Source organism: Diabrotica undecimpunctata, chromosome 8 (assembly GCF_040954645.1).
Source record: "Diabrotica undecimpunctata isolate CICGRU chromosome 8, icDiaUnde3, whole genome shotgun sequence".
Classification (NCBI taxonomy): domain Eukaryota; kingdom Metazoa; phylum Arthropoda; class Insecta; order Coleoptera; family Chrysomelidae; genus Diabrotica; species Diabrotica undecimpunctata.
The window spans coordinates 99,753,676-99,777,995 of record NC_092810.1 but is presented as its reverse complement, the minus strand read 5'-3'; the positions used below and the strand labels follow the sequence as shown (position 1 = coordinate 99,777,995).

At 32.3% G+C, this 24,320-nt stretch overlaps 1 protein-coding gene across 5 annotated transcripts in view; it reads left to right on the top strand.

The window, feature by feature from the left end:
• LOC140447799 (ubiquilin-1-like) overlaps nucleotides 1-23,527 on the top strand; it is a 173,041-nt gene extending 149,514 nt beyond the window's left edge. For 4 of the 5 annotated variants that reach the window (XM_072540663.1, XM_072540664.1, XM_072540665.1 and 1 more), the window contains 6 exons: nucleotides 3,641-3,769; nucleotides 4,805-5,055; nucleotides 6,989-7,125; nucleotides 10,210-10,358; nucleotides 14,998-15,167; nucleotides 21,581-23,527. In XM_072540663.1, the coding sequence (XP_072396764.1) occupies nucleotides 3,641-3,769; nucleotides 4,805-5,055; nucleotides 6,989-7,125; nucleotides 10,210-10,358; nucleotides 14,998-15,167; nucleotides 21,581-21,611 (867 nt within the window). In that variant the 3' untranslated portion in view covers nucleotides 21,612-23,527. Of the gene's footprint in view, nucleotides 1-3,640; nucleotides 3,770-4,804; nucleotides 5,056-6,988; nucleotides 7,126-10,209; nucleotides 10,359-14,997; nucleotides 15,168-17,228; nucleotides 17,280-21,580 lie in introns of all 5 variants that reach the window. The other variant, XM_072540662.1, reaches the window with a different exon arrangement.
• The last annotated feature ends 793 nt before the right edge of the window (nucleotides 23,528-24,320 follow it).

Here is a 24,320-nt window from a genome sequence, read left to right as displayed (position 1 = left end):
TGATTTCTAAGAAGCTGATTATTTGTGTCAGGATTTAGGTCCGAGGTCCGAGTCAGTTAGGTCAAGGTCCGAGATAATTTTTCATTGCGAACAGGTGGTAATCACATTCTTGCTTAGCCTTGTTCCTCTATAAGTATATTTTTACCAACAATTCCTTTTATGCTCTGACACTCACAAAAACAACAAAGTAACAATTACATTATTGTGCTTCGGCAGTTGATTTAAGGAATGTTTGTATGTCCAAGCTGTTTGGATTCCCAGGTTTTAGTTGTAGGACTGCGTTATTCTAACGCTAAGAATTTTCATTTCTCTGGCTAGGTCAATGGGTTCTGGATACTGAGCCTGTATTATCCTAAAGCCCCTTGTCAAAACGATTGTCATTACATGTATAAGAATTGGTGAGGTCTAACATTATCTCTAATACTCTACACCCTAACATTACACCCTTCATTATTATTCAAGCGCGTCTTTGCACCTTTTGTGACTATGATTGCCTTTTTTGTGTTGTTTTTTTTCAACAATCAAGTTAATAATACAGATCATATTAGAAATATTTATTTAACTTGTAAATTTGTGCTTATTTGTTCATCTTCCATTCGTGTAACCTTCTAGCTCAGGTTTTAGGGTTAACAACTACTTATGTAGCCGGGACAGGTGCCCTCTGAAGTACGGTAGTGGCTCAGTTAAATAAGAAACTGAAAAATTTTTGGTGAATGCTCCGGTTTGGCAAGCCAATACTATGGCCGCTATAAATTTGTGATTTAATTTTTGTCTTGCGTAATTATTTTCTGACACATGTTTATGTATTCTTACCTTTATTATCCTGCTAAGTTTATGAAAATTCTGGTATTACATAGTAGTTAACAAACCCATCTGTTTAAACGTGTTGTCTAACACTATTTGAATTTGTATTTGAATATTTTAAATTCCAAACTTCAAAACCAAAAATTTAAATCACTTCGGGTTGTTCCATCAAATGCATTTGATGTTTGGTTACATTTTGTGAACAGTTTTATGAAGTTTGTGTGTAAGCTTTTCAATTACAGCTGTGTTTGAGCCGAACACGGATTTAATTGAATTGGTATGTTTTCAAACAAGTCGCTTTGAGTCGCCGGTAAAAGCTGTAATATTAAAAAAATGCTAGCGTGTCGTTTTTTCTTTTTAAAATTTATACAACTATACGCTACATCGTAATTATCGTAGCATAAAAATACTCTCATAATTGGACAGGTGCACCTTTACAACATTTTTTGTTAACTGAACGTACTAAAATAAGTATTTTGTAAAAAGCTAATATGTAGAACAACAAAGAAAATCTGTAATATTACAAAACTAATAATAATAATAACGAGGTATGAAAACATACCAATGGAAGTGAAGAGACCTGGAACTAATGACCAATTTGTAGTATTTGTGAGTCTTGATAATGTAGATCAAGAAAAGATGTGGCAATAATTTATCTAACTTAAAACTTTCTTCTCGCGTTGGTCCTTAAATTAATATTAAAAGAACTTAAATTAATAAAAAATGGACATATCCTAACAAGTATATACTTAATATTACACAAATTAAAATTTTCTTGAGGGAAGTAAAATTGGAAACTCGTACCATATTGGTATCATTCTCCATTATTTTTATTCTCTTTGCAAGGAAAATACTGTCGTATCTCAATTTGCATTTAATTTTTTGATAATGGGAAATTCGATGTTAATAAATTCTTCACACTCGGTAAAATACTGTCACATGTTACGACAGTATTCTTCTGGGGATTCTCTCAGTGACATTAGAAGTGTTACACCCAGAACGAATAATTTCTTGAACTTAATCTGGTAGATTTACATCAAGAATGAAACGATAACGTTGTCAAGCATTTTTATTATCAAAATTTGATTTTGAGAACGATTTCCGAAGTGGAAATTGAAACGTCAATAAACGTACTTTAACCTTTAATTGTGGCTTATTCCCATTTAAGTTGCAAATACGGATATGTGGGTTTTTATCCAACAATATATTTGTTCGTAAACCTTCAGCTTTAACTTTTCCATTAAAATCACCAGAATTCATCTCACGCCGACTTTTCAGAGAATATGTTTTTAAAATGTGCCTCATTTAAGCAATGAACAGCCAAATTAAGTACCTAAAAAGTTTTTATATTTCGTTTAGCTGACAGCTTGTTCCACAAACCGTAAAAGTTGATTTTTCTTTAAAATTATCCCGGTTTTTCATCCTCGGGGAACGCTCAGGATAAAATAAAATGGTAATCGTGAAAACGTGCCCACTCGAAAATTGTGCAAATGTTTGTTATTTTATAAGGCAAGCTTATAAAATAGTAAAAGAGTATTAAAAAGTACAAGATTTAATTGTTTCAGTGCTACAAAAACAGTATAAATAGGTTCTCATGAAATTTTTTTCAAACCTATTTACCTATATTCAAATCTGTTATTGAGGAATTTTGATTAGTCTATGAAAGTATTCCGAGCCTATGACAAATGAGTTTGCTGTGTGTTTTGAGAAAATGTTACATGTTTAATTTCATCTTTTGACTGCCAGTTTCTCAAGATATTGTTTGCATTCCTTTTGGACTTTGCCTGATATGTAAATGACTTCAAGACCTATAAATCCGCTTTCGAAAGGAATGTACACCCGAATCCTAAGGATATCAATTAGGTACTCTTGGGTAGTAATGTTTGTATGTCGTACCCAAGTACGGATGTATTTCTGTCAGAAAATAGTTGGAGCGCTTCTGACTGTTACTCCTTTTATCAATCTTTGATGTATTCGTAACCCGTACAAGTGAATTCCCGTTGTGTGAATACCGCGCGGTCGTTATATGCCTTCTACCCACATACCGACCACGCATTCAGTTTAAATACTTTAAAAAGGCTTTTTGCTCGAAACTTTGTTTTTCCATGCGGTATGCACGATTTCTCGAGAACGAATTAACCACTTTGCTGAAACTTTCCACAGTTCATCTTTATACTATTGTTTTGTGATTGGCTTTCCAATCGGTCGACTCGTTCTTTTTTTATGCGAAAAAAAAAATGTTTTCAAAACGATGAAAATTGGAAAAATGCTAAAAAATATAAGACAAAAATTTAAAACTTAAATTAAATGTTTATCTCAATTCCTTAATTCAATCACGAGCGAAGGGCATAAACTATAAGAACATTTTCGAGTTTTTGAATTCAGATGAACCTACAACGAAATATTTCTGCCTACCGCAAAAAAATTCTGGAATAGGAAAACTGCAGGAAAAATCGACAGTTTTCAATATTTTTAGTTGAATTTTTTTATAAATAAAAGAGATTTTTGGTTTTTAAAATACAATTATTAGCAAAAATTGTTTTTTTTCTTCAATACTATGTAACACCATAGAAAAGAATTAACCGTGACGAATATTAGCTCATCCAACAATTCCAATGCACTTGCATTCATAATACCGAGTCACGTGTTTTTCCAAATGTATTTAGCATACTTGAGCAAATTGAGTGTTCGATTTTGTAACATTTCCATTTTGTATATAAAATTAAGAAATATCTTATTTTGTTTACATATAAAAATAAAGCTTATGCGATTCGTATTTTTTTGTGCAATTCGGAAATATCTGAGACCAAAACTAACAATTATTTTTTTGTTACAGAAAACTGGTGCCCGCGTTCAGATTTATGCTAATGTTGCCCCCCAAAGTACCGACAGAGTAATTCAAATCACTGGGGAGCCCGCAAAATGCATCGATACAATCAGGGACATCTTAACGCTCATCAAACAGGTAAAAAAACGTTTTTATACATTAACGTATGTTATTTTATGTACACGTAAAAGTGTTAAATGCGATATCGTCCAAGGAATAACTATTTAAGGACTTTTTAAACAGAACCGTAGTAGTGTATTTTATAAAAATTGTGTTCTAATCTGATCAGAGCTTAATGAGTAACGTTAAAGTTATTCTTTGTTAAACATTATTTGTCCTTTTAATGGATATTGAAAAATAAACCCCAAAAAATAATTTTATATTTTTCGTTGGCAAATGACAATAGTCTGAAATGTTTATTATACATTTTCACACAACATATTTTTTGGAAGCATAGCTTTCTTAGCGCGGGCTACGGATGGAGCGGTGAATTGCGAACAGGTACGAAAAAACTAAAAGCGACTAAAATGATAAAATGTAATGATCTCGCGACCATACACTGCATGAAGTAGTAAACTCAATCCCATGCGTGTTGTTTAATAAAATTAATTAAATAATACTTAATAAAATCGAATAAAATAAAATAAAAACCATCGCTCCGTGCGTAGACGATAAAGTTATGCTTCCACTCTTTGATCACTCCCATCACGTTTTTTCTTTCCTTTCTTCCTTTGATTAAATTTGTTCATATATGGTTTTCTTTTAATGTATTTCTACTGATATTTTTCTTATTTGATCATTTCAGATTTTTTAAACATTTCCTTTTTCCTGACTTCCCCGGATTGTAGCATGTTCTTGTGATATATTTGGATATTTTTTTATTATGTATCCTATATTTTAGTTCCTCTTAAACACTTTTTTTTTGCTAATCCCAATTCATTTTATTTTTGTTATCGTTTGTCACCCCAACTACTTTCTTTGAAATGTTATTAAGTATCATCTTACTTTTTTTCACATTTATTATCTAAGCTTGCCCTAAACTAAGTTTAGGGTCATTTTCTTGTTTATTGTTTCATTTTCCTTTATTACACCAGCTAAAACTTAACTTTTGATTATTAGCATAATAAATAAAACCTCATGTTTTATAATATTGATTATTAATTTACTATTTAGAGTCCCATCAGAGGAGCCGTCAACCCATATGACCCCCACAACTACGACGAAGTATACGCCGAGCAATATGGTGGATGGGGAGGTAACAACCAAGGCGGAGGTTTCGGCAATAACCGCAGAGGAAACGACGGACCCAGAGGTGGCGGCAACAGAGATGGTGGCCGATTCGGCGGCAACAGACCTGCCGGAGGTTCCTTAAACAGAGGAGGAGGAGGAGGTGGTGGTGGTCGTGATGCATTCGGAGGCGGCAGGTAAATATTTTTCTGTTGTCTAACGACACAAAATAGCGGGATATGGTTTCCTTATCGTTTTCCAGATACACTGTAAAGCTGAAAAGAAAACTGTGCAAGTTGGTCATAGTACATATCAAAACATTTTAAGAATAATTTGAGGAACATGTTACAATAATATTGATACCACATGCTATACAGCTTATTATTTAAAACATTGGAGAATGCTTCAAACTGTATCTCATAATTGTTTTATTTCTTTATTACATCTTTTTTATTTTACCAGTTTTTTCAAATTGTAGGAGTTTTTTCTTCCTATTCTTCTCGTGGCTTGTCTACTAATGTTTATGAAACTAGTTTCGTGTTTAATTTAACGTGGGGTGTTTAGATGGCATTAAAAATAAAGAATTTCTCACGGTTTGGACATTTGCCATTCGCCAAGTAAAACCCGACTAGATTTTTAATTATTTGTTTATTCACGCGACAGACAGCGACAAGGTCGTCAATTTATTGAAGGTGTTAGTGCACCCGAACAAAATGAATAGAAATTTAGTAACTTGTGTAACAAAATTCTACATTTTTTTAAGAAATGGTGATACTATTTACCAAAATACAGCTAATCCATTCAGAATCTTTTTTAAGTCTCTGAACAGAGTGTAGTAAGCTCCACATTTTGTTCTTGTTTAAATTTAATACACAAAACCTCCCATATGTAAAGAATTGAAAGTTCTTTGCAAAGTACAAAGTCAAACTGAAGAACTAAAGAAAACGAGAGAAAAGAACTAAAACTCACAATGAGACATCAGTTGTCAGAATTTTATCTTAGCTATCCGAGAGCATTTTGGCCATTGATATACAATGAATATTTTGTCTCTTTAAAAATCGCACGGTGAATCTTTTTCGTATATAAGCGATGGCTTTTTAATCGCCGTTCACCTCATCACTGCACTATATTTACCCTGAGTGTGTTCCACGATAACGTCCAGGTGTTCCTGAAACCGATGACCGAAGCTATATCAACTGAATCTGTAAAAACCATTGATACAATCAGTATTTTCTTCACTGCAACGCGGTTTTTTATAAAATATGGCTTCATTTCTATTCTTATTCATATTCTATCCGCCGAAGACCAAAGAACAGTCAAATCAGCGGTTTCTCTTCCATTAAGGCAGGGAACCTGTCCAAATGCGGCCGTTACATTGACTAGGATACGGGTTCTTCAACTACCCACCTTATAAGCCAGATATGTTTCCGTATTCCAAAAGTTAAAGAACCTTTTGAAAGAAACGAGGTCTTACTTTTCGGAAGGGCTAAAAGAGTATCATATCAAATGTGTTTAGTGTTAATATAAATCAGAAAAATATAAATCCTAGATCATCCTACTTAATAGAGGGATATACTAGACTACTAAGAGTATATTAATATTAAACAATAACTTTATGTTTTGATTTTAATTATCCAATACATTTCACCACGTGTACATGGATTTTTATTGATTACTAAACCTGAACAAATTTTAATTTAAAATTTTGGAAAAAACACAGTTTTACTTCGGACAAAAAGACTGTTTATATATTTTTTAAAGGAATTATAATATATTGTAACATTATAAAATCTACCAAAACATATTTTTTTATATATAACAATAAAACACTGAAAACTTTGTTTTCAAAACTTCCACAAAATTTATTATATTTTATCACTGCAGCTGTTTCGGCGGAGTGCAGAGTCACTTGATAAAGGCACTCTGCCGAAACAGCTGTAGTGATAAAATATTATAATAAATTTTGTAGAAGTTTTGAAAACAAAGTTTTCAGTGTTTTATTGTTATATAAAACGAATTTCCATCAAGTAACGGTCGAATCCATCACATGTTTTGTAGCGATTAATTTTATGGATTGTTCAGTTAATAATTCAATCATACATCATGTAATTTTTTTATAACATCTTTTAGTTTGGGTAACCGCGACAGCTTGGGAGGCGGACGATTCGTTGGAAGAGACAGTGGTTTTGGAGGCGGCAACCGAGACAGTGGTTTTGGAGGCGGAAGAGACAGTGGCTTTGGAGGATCTGCATTTGGTTCAAGAGGAGGTAAGTGAATAACACCTTATTACTTAAATTTCAAAAAACGATAAGAAATAAATGATATTTATTACACAATCAAATATTCCTTCGGCTATCTAACATTGGCGCACCCGGGGGGGGGGGGGGGGGTTTGGGGGGTTAAAACCCCCCAGGACCCTATGCCGACACTGTTACTCACACATTTTTAGGACTCAAAATGGAGGTAACATAAAAAAAAATTCGGTGACCAACCAAACCCCCCCCCCTCCCCCAAAGGTAAATTCTGGGTGCGCTACTGTGCTACCTAAATTGCATCGCTTATTACTTACTAACACATTTACTGTTTCAATCTCATTTAACGTTCCAAACAGGATTTTTTTCCTTTCTTTTCCGCTACCAAAATATAATGGTATTTTATTATGGTCCCTCGACGAAGATTATTGATTAAATGAAGTATTTTCTCTATAACTATACTGTTCAAAATTATTAACTTTTGACCAAGATCTTCTATTTTACTATTAGACCAATCAAGCTTGTTTTCATCTTAAAAACTCTATTCAAGACAAGCCTTTTTTCGCCATAAATTTTATAAACAAATTCAATTTTCAAAAACTATTCAACTGATCGGGCATATCTTTTGCACACAATTCAAACACGATATTCGGTTACATTTAAACAAATTTTAATACATAAATAATAAAAAGTTACTAATAAAAACAATATTCAAAAACAGCTATTTTTTTTATTAATTTTGCAATAACTTTTTTGTTTATTAACCGATTTGAATTTAACATATTTTTTTTTCTTCAGAAAAGTATGAGCAAAAGAATGAGTTTGATGTTTTGATTTTTCTAAAAACAGTTTCACTAAAAAACATAAAATATCGATTAAAAAAACATCCGCTTGGTTTACCTTGTATATAATATTTTTCAATGTAATCTTTCATAAAGGACCACCTGCATCTATCAGTTGGGTAGAAGGCGAGTGTGCACTATCGATTACTAATCTGGCTTGATCGGATACCCGTTATTTTCAAAAACTTGGTTAGCTATTTGTACAAACCACAGTAAACTTTCTTTAATCCGGCACGTTCGGGATTTACATCATGCCGAGTTATCAAATACGCCGGATTAAATGATTATCGAAGAGAGGATGTTTACACACATACTTTCAGAAATCCATCAATTATGTACATACATATTAAGGTTATTGACTGATGCATCTATTTTGCATTTTACTGAATTGTCAAGTCATTATACAGGGTGAGTCATGATGAACTTTACATTCTCCTACCTCATAGGGACACGCTTTTGGGGAATGTTAATGCTTATTAAGAAGTGTCTGCGCCCATAGTTTAATAATATAGATGGGGAGTTGTGAATTTGCACTGATATTTCTTGTGCTCATTTTAACCGACCTTACTAAAACTAAAAAAAAAATCAGGACCGGTCCTAAAAAATTTGGTTTTGTTCATATAAAACATTTCACCCTGTATTGTTTTATGAAAATTCTAGTAATGCTCTTACAAAGTACACAAATAGACAATACAAATTGCCTATCCACATATTCCCACGCACAATTACAGATTTCAGAAAATATAATTTTTCTTAAAAAAAATTTTTTGTACAAAAATTATATTTTTACTAATTAGTAGAACCATAGCCCATTCAGTATTTTTAATAATACAAATATTTTAGTCATTTGCAGAATCTGCTTTTGTAGGGTATAAGACTGGGATAATATGACATTTTCGTTGTTTGGAATTATTTATGTACCTAATTTGACTCTTCATTTTTCATGGTTATTTTGTATTTATTACACTATTTTAGCGGCTTTCCATTGATAGTTTAAGAAAGTGTAAGTGATTGAAATTACTTCAATTAATTTCAAAATGCCACTTTAATTATCAATAGTGACAACATTTTGATCAGTGTTAATGAACTGTTTAAAAGAAAACGAAATATTTACAGAATCAAAATCTGAACGAACAATAGATTATTTACAAGAAGAATGTATTCTTAATGCAATCAAAGCGCATCCAAATATAAGTGCTGTAGCAAACAAACTTTTGAGTGTTTGGGCGCACAAAATGAACGAAGCCACTTTGCTCAGAGTCAGAAGGTACTTTAGACAGTTCCACTAGTACACAAACTAAAGTAGAATAGGGAGAAAGAAAAGAAAATAATATAGCTATTAGAGCTAAACGAGAAATATTAAACGAACAGAACAAAGAAAAAAAATATATTCTAATTGCTGAAAAAGGGCGCCACCAATTTTTTTCTTTATAGCTTCCAAAAAATTGGAAAAAGAAGAAAAGATATAGAGAAAAATACTTTCAAATCGCACAAACTTATTCTCATCTCACTTGTATGTAGAGCTTACAAACTTTATTTCGGATTTAAAGTAGGTAATTTATGGGCCTCTCATGTTTTATGACTTGTGTAACATTATTAACAGCTTGGTTAAAAGCTACAAAACGTCGAATGTGCCTTGCAGTACCAATTATATGGAGAGAACCGATAGCCTATGTTATAGATTGTTACTTTTGTCTGACAAAAATTCAGAGCGTAGGACTGAAGTCGAAGAATACAAAACCACCAAAGACTTTGGGTGTTAATGAAGAACTTGAAAGTTTCAAGGTTCCATCTGGTGATATAGAGAAGGGGAAATAGACAATTATCCACTATTTCAAGAACAGCGAATAAGTATCTACCTGTATCTGTAAAATATCTACCACAATATTTTAAGGCAAGCGCACCACAAAAAACATACTAAAATTTATATATTTTTCTAAAATGCCCAATTCTTTGTAGCAAATAAAGTGTGGATGATAGAAAAAATTCAAGTTTATTTTCGGTGATATTGTACATAATGAACACCATGTTCTATCCGTGTAACAAAAAAAATTGATTTTTGTGGACCAGTGTTATATTAAATCTTTTAGTAAACCATTGTTGCTTATTCTATACATTCATTTATAACTACAGTCAAATTAAAATCGAGTAATTATGGTGACATTCTCATCAGTGGCCCCCACAAAGCACTTACATTTAAATAGTTTGAGTATTTAGGTTTTGAGTTTAAGCTTTCATTTACATATTTATGTTTTAGGTTCTGGCGGAGGAGCGTTCGACCGTAACGGTTGGAGCGGTGGTGGCCAATTCAGCCCGCCAGCTGGTCTCAATACTTCTCCTAGTCCATTTGGTAGCGGAAGCGCTTCTACTGGTAAAAATAGCACTCAAGTTACCATTCCTAAAGAGGTATGTGCAACAAAGATTTTGTAAAGATATTTTGTTAATGAATATAAATATAAAGTTAAATAAATCATTGGAACATACATAGTTGTTCCCCATACCATTACAATAAATTGGTCTAGGCACAAAACAGAAACAAATAAGTATTACATTGAAAACAAAACATTTATTTATACTGATAAGATACAAGAATATCCGTTTTCATAAAATACAAAAATTATTAATAAAACAAAAATAGATTAGGTTGGTTAGTGAGCTGGATGGGATTGTATTTTCTTTACTAGTATGTCTATTCGTGGCTGAGTTTTAGTAAGTGCACAACGCACGTCATTAGCAACATTAAGTTTATTCTGATTCAGACAGCCTGGAAGTGATTCAGGCAGAGAGTCTATGTTGACATGGAATAGATCAGTTGACATTTTGTAGATACTTTCGTCATAAGTGTTTCGGAAGTATTTCTGGAACTATTCAATTAGGCTCTAAAAATGCTTTGACATTTCGATTTTCAAACTTGATCCTTCATAAATGTCCTTGAAGCGCCTTACTTCTGAGATTGACTTTATTTTAGGGGAATTTGAATAATTGCAGGGATTTGCTGATATTTTACGCCTCCAAAGTTGCAATTTCTCAATATACATCTTAATCACATCACGATTAGTAACTATATTTGAGTCTCCACCCTGCAATTTTAGGTTAAGTCTGACAAATAAGCCAATACTTGGGTACAATGTTTTTTGAAGGCTACACTTAAGTTCATGTTGCTTTTGATGTTCCAAGGTGATTTCTTCATCTCGAAGATCAAATAATCTTGCCAACATGTTTTCTTTTGAGAGCCACCATACTTCTGTATGAAATAGCAGTATTTTGTGATCACTTTCTAAATCTTCACAAAGAGTTTTAAACAGTTCATTATTCAATGCACTGTTTTTCATGTAATTCACTACTTTAATACACAACTTTCAAGACAGTATCGAGTTCATTTGGAAGGGTTTTTGCTGCCAAGGCTTGTCGATGTATAAAACAGTGTATCCCAGTCACATCAACATTTTTTTCTCTTACTAATTGCACAAACCTTGAGCGAGAACTAAACATTGAAGGCTCGCCATCCATACATACAGTTTTTGCCAAGAGAGTTCATGTTTGTCAAAAAAGTCTGACACTGCTTTTATAACATCACTATAGCTTTTGTCGTGGTCTCCAACTCTGTAGAAGAGTAGCTTGTCTTTCATTCTTTCGTTTTCAATATATCGAACATAAACAATTAACTGAGAACATTGTGCTGTCTGTACTCTCGTCTAGCTGAATAGCAAAAAAAGGTAATTGTTTTACTGCATCAACTACTTGGTTTTGTATGTTTTCGGCCATATCATCAATGCAGCATTTCACATTGTTATCGGAAAGAGATATTTGAGATAACTTTTGCTTACTCTGCGTTCCAAGAATAATATCATCTACAAACACGCTTTAACAAGCGTCTCTCCAAGAATAAAGAATAATAAGAGCATATAGAAGTGATAGCTCATATGAAGCTTCAAGCACTTTTTCAGATGACTGAGCAGAAGAACTAGTACTATTAAACTTCTTCTTCTTTCGGTGCCGTGTCCGTATTCAGACGTTGGCCGTCATCATGTTTACAATTTCCTGAAACCTTTCTCTGTCGGCTGCTGCGCGAAATAATTCTTCTACTGTGGAACCACACCATTGTCTAATATTACGCAGCTATGAAAGTTTCTTTCGACCAATCCATCTCTTTCCTTAAACTTCTCCTTGTATTATAAGGCTAAGTAGATGATATTTAGGTCCTCGGCCGAAGTATTCTGTTTTTCTCCTCTTTATGGTGTTTATGAGCAGACGTTCTGAATTGATCATTTGAAGAACATCTTCATTGGAAGTGTGCGAAACCCACGATATCTTTAAGATTCGTCTATAGCACCTCAATTCGAATGCTTCTAACTTGTTTAGCATTGTGGTTTTTAACGTCCATGTCTCACAACCATACAATAGGATGGACCACACATAACATTTCAGGACCTTCTCACGAATATTCATAGACAGGTTTCTTTGCATAAAACTGGTTTCCAGGTCATCTCTCTAGTTCCTAGACCGTTTCTAAATCCAAATTGCTTATTACCCATCCTACTTTCGCATAGAAGAAATACTCGGTTTTGTATAATTCATAAGAGTATCTTCAGTGTGTGACTCATCAAACTGATTAGTCTAAAATCGCTGCATTTGGTGGGCCTGCTTTTTCTTTGGTAATGTTATAAACAGTGACTATAACCAATCATCTGGTATTTTTCCTTCGTTATAAATTTTGTTGAAGAAAGTGGTTAAGCAGGCAATGCTTTCTTCATTCAAAAGTTTAAGAGGTCAGCAGGGATTTGATCTGGTCCAGGTGCTTTATTGTTTTTGGCTTGCTGTATTGCCTTTTTGACTTCTGAATTCAGTATACTGGGACCTCTGTCTAACTGGTTGTCACAGGCAGTATTTGGAGCATTTTCTCTAGAAGCATCGTCAAAAAGGTCTCCCATTCTTTGCACTGTTGTTCTTGATCACAAATTTTTCCGTCCACGCTTTTAAGTATGTGAGCATTTTTCTGTTTTCTAATTCCGGCAGTATATTTAAGTTTCTTGTGGAGGTTGAAACTGTCATGCTTTTTTTGGAGGTCTTCTATTTCTTTACATAAATTCTCAAGCCAGGATTCTTTGGCTTGCTTAATTTTTCTTTTTATGCGTTTATTGATTTCACGGTATTCGATAATATTTTTATTTTTGTGTTGCCGTCGAACTTCCATCAGGTCTAGAATTTCTTGTGTCATCCACTCATTTTTTGCCAACATGGTAGGTGTTTTCAAAGACTCTTGTACATTCTCTAAAATCTAGTTTTGAATATCATACCAGCATTCGTTAATGGTTCTCTTTTATTTTGGTATATTTGATATTCTGTGTATTTTACTATTTATCTGCTGTGATGTGTTCGCGCGTTTGAGGGTTTTTCAGGGGGTCGAGATATATCTTACAAGGCTTAGTTGGCTTTGTTAATTTCTTTAATTTAATTTGTATTTTGGAGCAGAGTAAATTGTGATTTGCGCCGGGGAAAGTTTTTACATCTTTAATATTTTTTCGAAATCGGTGGTTTATTAGGATGTAGTCTATTTGGTTCTGTACTATTCTGCCTTGATGTCCATCTTGAGGGGATTTCCACGCGTAGAGACGCCTTTCTGGAAGTTGAAACCAGGTATTTGTAATGGTGAAGTCATTTTCTTGGCAGAATTCTATTAGACGTTCACCTCTTTGATTTCTCTCTCCCAAGCCAAACTTTCCGGTGATGCCCTGCGTCATCTTCTGTCCAACTTTAGCGTTACAGTCACCCATAATTATTATTGCTTCGTGTTTCTTTGTTATTTTTAGCACTTCTTCTATTTGATGGTAGAATTCTTCAATATTCTGCTCATCTGCGTCAGCAGTGGGAGCATAAACTTGGATGATATTTATATTTACAGGTTTAGCATTCAGCTGTTTCATACTTCATGCATTTTAAATTTTCAGATTTTGTAGCAAAAAATTCCTTTGGTTTTTCCTTAAAAGAGTTATGTTTGGATGCCAAATGTCTTTCAAGATCATTAGGTCTCATTGCATCATTGCTTAATACTTTATAGCAAATTACACACTGAGGGTGTTTAAGCATACAAATAAACCCGTATTTGATTTAATCATCATTATACTTGCGTTTCTTTGCTGATTTCATCTTGACTACAATATCTTCTCTCACTCAAATCATGTTATATTGAAAATCAACTATGACTATTAAAATCTCACAACACATACACTCTTATAATGCGGGTAAGGCCGAGGTATATCAAACACCTGGCAGTGCTTAGAAACACTTGGTTGCCAAATTGCCACATTGTACGGCTTACATTTCATTCTTTCAAGCCTTTGTTTTCAAGTTTATGTAGTAAAGTCAGATATTACAGTGGTTTGTTTTAATCTTTAAACATCATGGCTAATTTACAATTTTAGAAATACTACCGAAATTTAATTTAATGTTCAACTTATCTCGCGCCCCACCCATCCCCCCTCACCCTGACATGTCCTCAGGCCCCCAAGGGGGGTCGCGCCCTTCCCCCTGGTTGGAAACCCCTGGTTTAGTATATATGGAGAAAAATATACAGCATTTTCACAGATTCACATACTTAATTTTTGTTATGAAGTATTTGGATAATATAGTTTCACATCATCTCAGTTTTCAAAATCATCAGATTTTTTTGTCATTAGTTAAACCTAATCTATGATATAATTTACAAGAGGTACCCGTGACTGCCTGGCCTGTATATTTGCCAACAGGTGGCGGGAGTATTAAACGTAATTGGGTTATATACACAAATAAACCATTTAAAATATACTTATTAGGTAAGGGGGACAATAGGGACAGCGACTGCTGTGAATACGTTTTATATAATGGGAATATAGAATTGACACCTATTAGTGCCGCCCTAGGATAACTTCCGTTCCTAATTGTAAATATTTTTTAACAGACAGGAATTAAAACAAAGGAATTGAGAAAAAGATTTCTGTTAGAAAATAGTTTACACAAGTTTTTATATCGTAACGAAATTTTTAATTATAAATATCTTTTTTTTTAGCTGGCTGGTGCTATAATCGGTAAAGGAGGTGTCAGAATCAGGAAAATCCGCTTGGAGTCCGGCGCCAATATTACTATTGATGAACCTCTTCCAGGTTCCAATGATCGCATTATCACCATCAGTGGAATGCCCAACCAGATACAGATGGCACAGTATCTGCTCCAACAAAGGTAACTACATATCTTTTTAAGTTAAAATTTATATTTTAATTAAAAAGTTTAAATTATTACTAGAACCTTAACATGTTTTCATTAATTTATATTTCCAGTATCAGCTATTTATCAACGCTTAAATGTCGAATCGTCATAGTCAAAAATTGGCTATTTGTAGATTTACGAGAATATGGGTTGAAAATATTGTTCCGAATGTTCTGGCAAAATGTTGTTCCGAACGTTCTGGCAAAATATTGTTCCGAATGTATAGTCATGTTTTTTTCAAAGTAATAATTAATAAATACTAAGAAAAAACATCAAAGTTTTTTCGCTCTTTTAAAAAATTATTTTGACTTATGAAGTTTCGACTTTTACCATCGATATGTAAAATGTACATTTTGCCTATTTCCTTCTTTCTAAGAGATTGTTGTAATGAATGTTGAATTGATTAAGCCAATTTGAAATATGTATATTATTTTGGGTAGTTTTTAAACACGCATCGTTCGAACTCCTAAGTCCTAACACATTACAAATTCGGAATAATATTTTTTAACAATTCATAAAATGACTTTTTACTAGATTAAATATGATTGTACACAGCGATCTACCAATTGTCTGTTTATGACAGTACGCCTATGGAAATGACTCCTTAAGATTTTGTAATTCAATTAATAGTAGTATCATATCAATAAAATCTGCTCCTTTGTTGGATGTGAAAGATCAAAACTACTCTAATTCCAAAGAAGCCCAACTTAGTCCTTAGCAGCAACATATCCATAAACAACCTAGAAGTTTAATAGTTTTGTCTTAAGGTGCAGAATGTTGATAAAAAATCTGTACTCAGCAAGCCATGAAGTGATCAATGTTAAGAGGATGTTAACAGAATTAGAATTCCTTAGAATTATTTTGTTCAGTTAGACAAGTCGGACGGCAATTGCCGTTTTAGTCTACGCACTTTAAAGACGTTCCGCACATTTAGTTGTCGAGCAAACGCATTAGCATGCACTAGCACTTGTTCACAGTATTTAGCACTAAAACGTTGTATGGCTTCTTTCACGGATTCTAGGGGGATGTCGTGTTGAATCACCTCGTTGGATACATAGTATGGCGCATTGACTATGGCACGCAGCACCTTGTTTTGGTATCTCTGTAAGATGTTTGTATTGGAGACGCTAGCAGTGCCATCCAAAGATAGTTTTGAATTGCGTCCAATGACCCAATACATATTTCTCAATTTAAGTCCAAGCTGTTTTCGTTTGTTAAAAATATTTTCTAACTTTTGCAAGTTAGATGGCGATCCAAGTGCATGCCAAGATATTTAGCGTCCTCGGATTGAGAAATTAAGACAATTATCAATATATAGAGTGGGGCATGTTTCTCTTCAGCAGAATTCCAAATGAAATTACAAGAGTCAGATAACAGAAATTACGGTTAGGAGTATGAAAAAGCGTATCTACGATATCTTTCATCTGGCATCTACAAAAATTTTCTCATCTGAGTTTAAACTTTGCTTTTCTTGAAATTTTTCTACATCTTCCAGAGTTTGAACATTTTCTTAAGAAGATACATAAAGAAACACTGCTAGTTTCAAAACACGCATGAATTGCATGTGCCTTTCTAGTCAGGATTTTTTTGAATGAATGTCAGGAATGTTATTGTACCGGAAACACACCAGCTTATTCGTGAAGTTTGAAGATTAAGCATGCTTTTTCCAATATGATACAGACCATCTACCAATAATTTGTAACATTAGTCTGGTTCAATCAACAGATCCATATCCTACGTTATGTACTACCGAGAATCTGCCAAATAAAATTGGATTAAACGAAAATTTTCAATATCAATTTCAACCTGTTGATTGGCAGGTCATTGTATCCAAAATCTATGTAATTGTTAGGTCTCAGACTTTCGAATGATCCTTGTATACAAATATATATTCAATAGTTAGGTTGTGATGTTTGTTTAATAATTAAATCGCTAACTACTAGCTTTGTTATGTATATTTTAATCATAATTCTACTGTATATATTGTAATGCGATATTTGTAAACTAGATTTTTCAACCAGTTTTAATTTCCAGTGCGAACCTTGGTATTGGGAAAAATTAGTCCTCAAACACTCACAGTGATAAGTAAATGGCGTTTGTTTCTTTAATGTTCGTTTTTGTTGTTTGAACTAATATAACTAAGCCATTTAAATGTATAATATGAGTATATTCAAGGGAGCCTTGACTAGCAAGAATGTTAGTGACAAGGGAAGAATTTAGAACTCAATTTAAATTAAAAAAATTACGAAATAATTCAAAACAAGATATTGAACAAATCATAGTTTTGAAGAATATCTTATATCCTAAAAGTACATGATCTGACCATGATTTTTCCAATAAGTTATTTTTCTAAAGCAATCTGGTACTTTGACCAAACTTAGTGGATTATTATTTTTGGATCACAGACAATCTATTGTTTACTGCACCCCTTTTCTGTAAAACACTAATTGTTTAAGCTACTAAAACGCTAACTTAAAGTGTGCGGCGTTGTATCGACAATTTGCATAGAAAAGTAGCAACGTTAATGATCTATTTTTGTAATTATTTACTATCTTTAATAGAAATTGAACCACAATTTCAATTGAAAATACGTTCTGACGTTTCGATTTCCAATTCGGAAATCGTTTCAAAATATAAGTTAAACACATTTTGTTTTCTTACTTTGTAATCCAAAAAAATTCTTCTAATAATTTAATTTTATATGCTTCATATATAAATATTGACAATTCAGACATAGATTCTAAAGTAGATGATATTAAAAGATATTGTCAATATTTCTGAGGTGCGCTGCTGGGACGACTTTATTGGAGATAGTTCATTCATTTACATGAAATTATCTTGTAACTGTAATATGTCAGTAAAATCATAGCATGTGATTTATTATGATGGTGAAAAATCATAACATGACAGTAAAATTCTCTCGTTAGTATGTTGCATTGTAAATCATGAGGAAAAAACTATCCTGACATGGTAAGAAATTTTGGTCTACCTCATATATCTATCTCATCTATATAAATTAATATTTTTTTAACTCTAATTTTATACGTGAATTTAAAACAAATAATGTACTGTCGATGTGGTTAATTCCCATTGAAGATAGTAAGTAGTAATGCTATGATAAAATAACTTTATATTTGTATTAATATTTGAACATTGCATGTGTAAAAATATCCATTTTTTGTGAATCATCCTCATATTAAACCATTAAAAATGATCGCCATAAAATGAGTGAGCATATATTTTGTTACATTTTGATAAAAGTAACCCCACATCCTACCATCAATAATCAAATAAAATGTGATAGAATGAGTAGTGTCATGAGGTAAGAAAATATTTGATGATAAACAAAAACCGTATCAAATCATAGACACGTATAAATAATGAATAAAATATCCAGTCAAAAGATATATGAAACCTAAGGAAAAGAAAGAAAATGAAGACCATATTACTAATTAGAAACAGCTTTAGAGAATAATAATACACCACTAGAAAGTTTATGACACATTGAAGTTAAAAAAAATGCTTTAGAGAAACTAAAAAGTCTGACCACAGTTCAAAAACTTGAGTATAAAGAATAAAAATATTACTAGAAACATACCGTTATAATTACAGATATTTTAAGTGATTTACAGAATATGATATAGGACATAGCAAATGGTTAATGAAAGACGCAGAGCAAAAAAGAGATACAATTCCATATGACATGCTGTATAGAAATAGCAGGAGCTATCTATCTTCTTGAAAATTAATAAATTTATTGATAAAAGTTATTAACAAATACATATATAACATTACAATTAATTAAGAACAAGACTATTACGATACTATGTATTCTCCACATTATTGTATGACGTTGAAGCATGGAAGTTGCAAAAAAATCAGACTCACATAAATTAGAAGGTTGTGTTGCCGTAGAATGTTTATGACAACATAGATAGACCATATTACAAATGAAGGAAGTGTTGCAAAGAATAAAAAGAAGAAAACAAGTAATGGAAACAGTGAAAAAGAGAAAAGTTATGACTTTGGTCATATAATGAGGCAGATATGCAATGCTACGACTAATGATGGAAGTAAAGATAAAAGACAGCATTGGAATATGAAGAATTTTTTGGCTTAGAAATTTAATAGAGTGGTTTATGTGTTTTGCTTAACTATTCAGGACAGCTATTATGAATAAGGTTAGAATCGCCATAATGATATGAACCTCTGATATGAGAAGGAAATTTGAGAAGTAGAAAGATCTAGGATAACTAAATAAATATGTCAGATATGACTACAAAAAGAAAATACCATCATTGAAATACAGTAAATAAGAAGAAACTGACATCATTATGTATGCATATAAAAGGAAAGGATCGAAATTGGAGTAACATAAAACAACTTTCAAAGCAAGAAACAGTTGAGTACAAAGAACAAATTTATACTTGGAACAGTGTTAAAATAGGTATGCTAATATGACTAGAACGAATGTGTTAAAGGGAAATGGAATAACAGGGATTTGGCAAAAAGTTAAAAACTTGATTAGAAATAATAGAAATGGAACAAAAGAAAAGACATTGTAGAAAAATTTTGGATAACTATAAATTGATCCGATAAAAGGAAATCTACATAATTGAAACTGACAATAAAGTTGATTAAAAATAGTAAGGGCTAGTGATAACAAAATAAACAAGAGGCTATAATAGTTGAAAAATGGGATTAAAAGAATAGAAATCATACATAAAGCCAAAAGAAAAATAGGAGAGACAGACCTGAGAGAATAACTGAATAAAGGAAGTAGTGTTCACGGTTTAATATCACTAGTCAAGTTTGCGGGGGCTTATTATGCACCAAGAGACTTAAAGCATGTCTTTTCTCTGAGGTTCAAGAGACAGTGCCAGACTTAGAATACAGAATCGGAGTGAGAGTGACAGGATTCTTGACCAAATTTCACTCTTAGTGAGTGCCCCACGCAATGCCATCTTCGAATATTGAATAAACAAACTTTGCAAAATTTCAACTGTTTAGACTATTGTTGCGTGATCTAAAAACTTACTTCTTATCTATAAAATTGTTACTGATACACTTAAACCTTTTTTTTGCACGAATCTCCTTTTCCTAACACCTCTTCTAATATTTTATATATAAATGTAAATAATGGAGCTACTAACAAATGGATTGCTGTGGATTTTGGACTGTTACTAACTGGACAGTGTTGTGTGGAAGACTAGTGATTTTGTTGTTCTGTTTTTATTAACAAGGAATCACTAATCATCCCATAAAGCTGTCTGCTTCTTCTAGACGATTCGTCGACTCGATGGGAGGAGCACCATTTCATGTACATACTTACAAATAACAACAAAGTGGGTAATACATGTTTTTTGGTTTAATTTTTTATATTATTTTTTATTTACAATGTAAAATAATCAAAAATATCTCTATATTTTTCACTATAAATTCAATAAGGAGCGATGGCGAATTTTCTCAACTAAATTCAGAGAAAATACTACCGGTTGTCTAATGTTCTTCATATATATCTTTTAATGTAGATTCCCAGTCCTTTATCTGTTTTTCTGTATCTGCTGCAGTTTTGCCTGCACTGATTCTTGGACAGACATACAGATTTCAAACATAGTTATTTATAGGGCCTCCTAATAAGTTGTCCTCTGGTATGAAAGATTAAAGTTTAAAATCATAGACAAACTTACCTTACTGAGAGTGGTTTGTCCATGACACATGGGCCTTAATCTGCCAGATGTAATTTCATTATATACATGACGAAGAAACTTCAACTTTCACTCCAGTATTTTCAGAAACTTTTTACTTTTCTCTTCTGTCTGCAAATCATCACATTGGTTTTGTGTTCTGTCCAAGGAGACCAGAGATATTCTTTGATATGAATACATTTCGAACACTTCAATCAGTTTTTCTATTCTCGCATTATATAAAAGCACATAACACTTTTTCAGATAAATTGTTGTGTTGATCTTTGTGTTAATTGGGTGCGAATCTTAAGAAGATACCATCCAAACCACACCAGATGATACTTTCTAGATAGTAGATATTTCTACTTGATAATAACTTCCATCTGCCGAAGAGTAGTTGGAGTGGGAGGATTATGCTTCGTTACGCTACCTCTACTTCCTCATTTATATCTTCTCTTCATTTATAATACCTACTCTATTACTAAAACATTCTCTCATTCTCTGTCCAGTTTCTCATTCGGCCTGTCTCAAGTCTCACGAGAAACTTTCAGTTGTACATTAAGTAAGGAAAGGACAAAGTTGAATTATGGGAATGAGTTTTCTATTTACTGTCAGTGAGCAAATTTATGAAATGTTACTAAATAATTTGTATTTTTCATTTAAAATTAAATACTAACTTACTGTTTTTTTCTTTTGCAGTGTCCATAACAACTCTGAACGCAACTACTGAGGGGAAGCCTAATATATCAAACGGAATGCCATTTCCAATGATGAATATCATTTGTGTAACACATTCCATTTCGATTTATGGGCATTTTAATTCATTAGCTCATTACATAACCTTAATATGAATCCATATACATTATATTTTTGTCCATTACAGCAAAGACTTATATTTTTCTTTCAAATTTTCTTTATACTTGATTTTCGTTTTCCTTATTTAGAAGGTTTCTTAAGTAAGATAACTGTCACATACATACAAAGAATCTCTATTTACAGGAGTGTTGTCTGTCAAAGTATTGGACTACTAATTAAATGTAAGTCTTTGCATAAATTTGATTTATTACTGATTATTTTTGTATGATGGGTTACTTTATAAGTAATAAGCTCCAGGATCCTAGCACTTCATACTGCAAATTTTAATGCATCCAAAATTTAATTATTCAAGATTATTCAGAAATATTAGCATCTCATTGCCATTAAAACAAAACTACATCTGCTATATTAGAACGACATCGATATGACTTCAAATTGAAGTACTTTTTTTCACCTTTTGATAGTTTTTTTTGGATCATAATGGTCTTTATTAAAACGCAGATTTGGTGCCTGGATAGCTGAGTTTTAATACACCTTTATTTTATATCATATATTCTTTTCTTTGTTTTTGAAGAATGGTTTTACTTATTTTGGAGTGGGACGTGTTTATCGTCTCTTAAATGTAAGTGTTTTGTGTATTAAGATAGAATTTCTCACAGTTTCGGTAGTTTTAAAAGCATTTAACAATATTTAAATAGAAGTAATTGTGTATTTCAAATCAAAACGGAAAGCGGCTTAAATACGAGTACATTGCAACTTCTGCAGATAGTTTTTTTAATTTATTATTAATTTGACACTTTCAGTCTTCCGATTTATATCAGAAATATGTATCTGTAGGTTAGTTCTTATGTATAGGGGTGAGTAACTATTGTTTTTTTTTTATTATTTTTCCGGTATAGATCTTCTGATTTGTCTAAATTTCTTCTTAAGTGAGTAGTTTTGTCTTTAACTCCATTATTTTGTCTAATCAGGACATAAGCTTTTTCCAACGTTGAACAAGAGGTATGGTTGGTACACAGTCACATGTACGTATAGAGGATTGGAATTTTTCTTTTCCTAACTATAGGCCGATAATAGCAAATTTTAATCATTCTGACTTGTTTATAGTTTTCTGACTTCACAGTAGAATGATTTGACTTTGTCTAAAGTCCCCTTAACTAAACAGTTGTGTATTACTCTCCATTATTTTGCTTGTTCATGGCGTATATCTTTTTGCAATAACTTAAAGCGTTATTTGTGCAACGCAACTACATGCGCATGGGATGTTGCTACGTTTCCGCAGCTACTTCATATCACTTTCCATTTTTCCAAAGTCCAGTTTCTATTATAAGAAGCTTCAAACCATCGTCCAGCAAAAATATTAGCACATAAAGTTGCGTTTGTTTATGTAGTCATAAAGAATTCATAAAAATCTGAAGTTATAAATATTTTTTTATATAATTGTTTGACAGTTAACTTTACCCCATCACTTGTTGTCTTACTGTTTTGTGGAAGTAACAATTATGTTATACATAAGTATTTCATTCATAAGTTTTTGTACTGTGAGAAATAATTTTTTTAGAATAGTAACATATATGTATAGTACTAAATTTAAAAGTAAGACGCATTTTTGAATACTACAAGAAAAAACTGCTAGTTCTTTGCTGTAGTATAGCACAGAACGGTTCAGTACAAATATTTCATATTTTGTTCTGTGTTCCGAAATGCCGCACTTTAAACGTCAACCAAATATCTCTAAGTTGTAGGATTTATAGTAGTGTTTACTCATCTCCCTTTATCGACGTAAATTGTTTAAATATGTAATGAGATAATAATAAATATTTCAATAAATGTTGTGTTTTATTGCCAATGAAAATTTTTATGAGTTAAGAAACAAACAAGAGTGAAAATATCGACGAGAAAGGTAGCGAAAGATGAGATATTTTGTAGAGGAGGGAATATTTAAAGAAAATTAAATCTTGCGAAATGATGGTCGAAAGATTTATTACCTGGATGAGACGTGGGTTAGTGCTGGGCATACGAAATCTAAAGTTTGGGTGGATAAGTTATCGTTTGTCGACATCGGGTATAGTAGGCACGTAATTTCTTTGGAAAATTTAAGGGAAGAAGAGCGAGTAAGATACTAGTAAATTGGCAACAGTGTTGACCAGTGGCACAGAGTGTCCATTATGATACTCTACTGAACAATAGCGTCGATATCTAATTTTAAATTATATAAAAGTTATTATTTTGCAAATATTTGATTTTAAGTGTAAAGGGAACAGTCGCAGGTCTTCAAATTATGTTGGTATCAGTAAATATTTTATTTTACCAAAAAGTTTCATTTTCTATAAAGTTTAAATAAAAAATATGGGTGTTATCAACTTCTTATATACCCAGGTAGTAATCGATTCTACTGAACACAACTTATTGTAAAATAATAATACCTATATAAAAAAAATTGTTAATAACAGTACATCCCATACAATTAAACAATATGATCAAATGTTTACGTTTTATGAACACAAATGCTCATAAGTGTTAAAACTTTCTATTTTATCCCTGATAACTTTTTCGATACCTTAGAACACAATTGTGCTATGTCCTCGGAGTACTATTTTTTGAAAATGCAAAATAAAGTTTT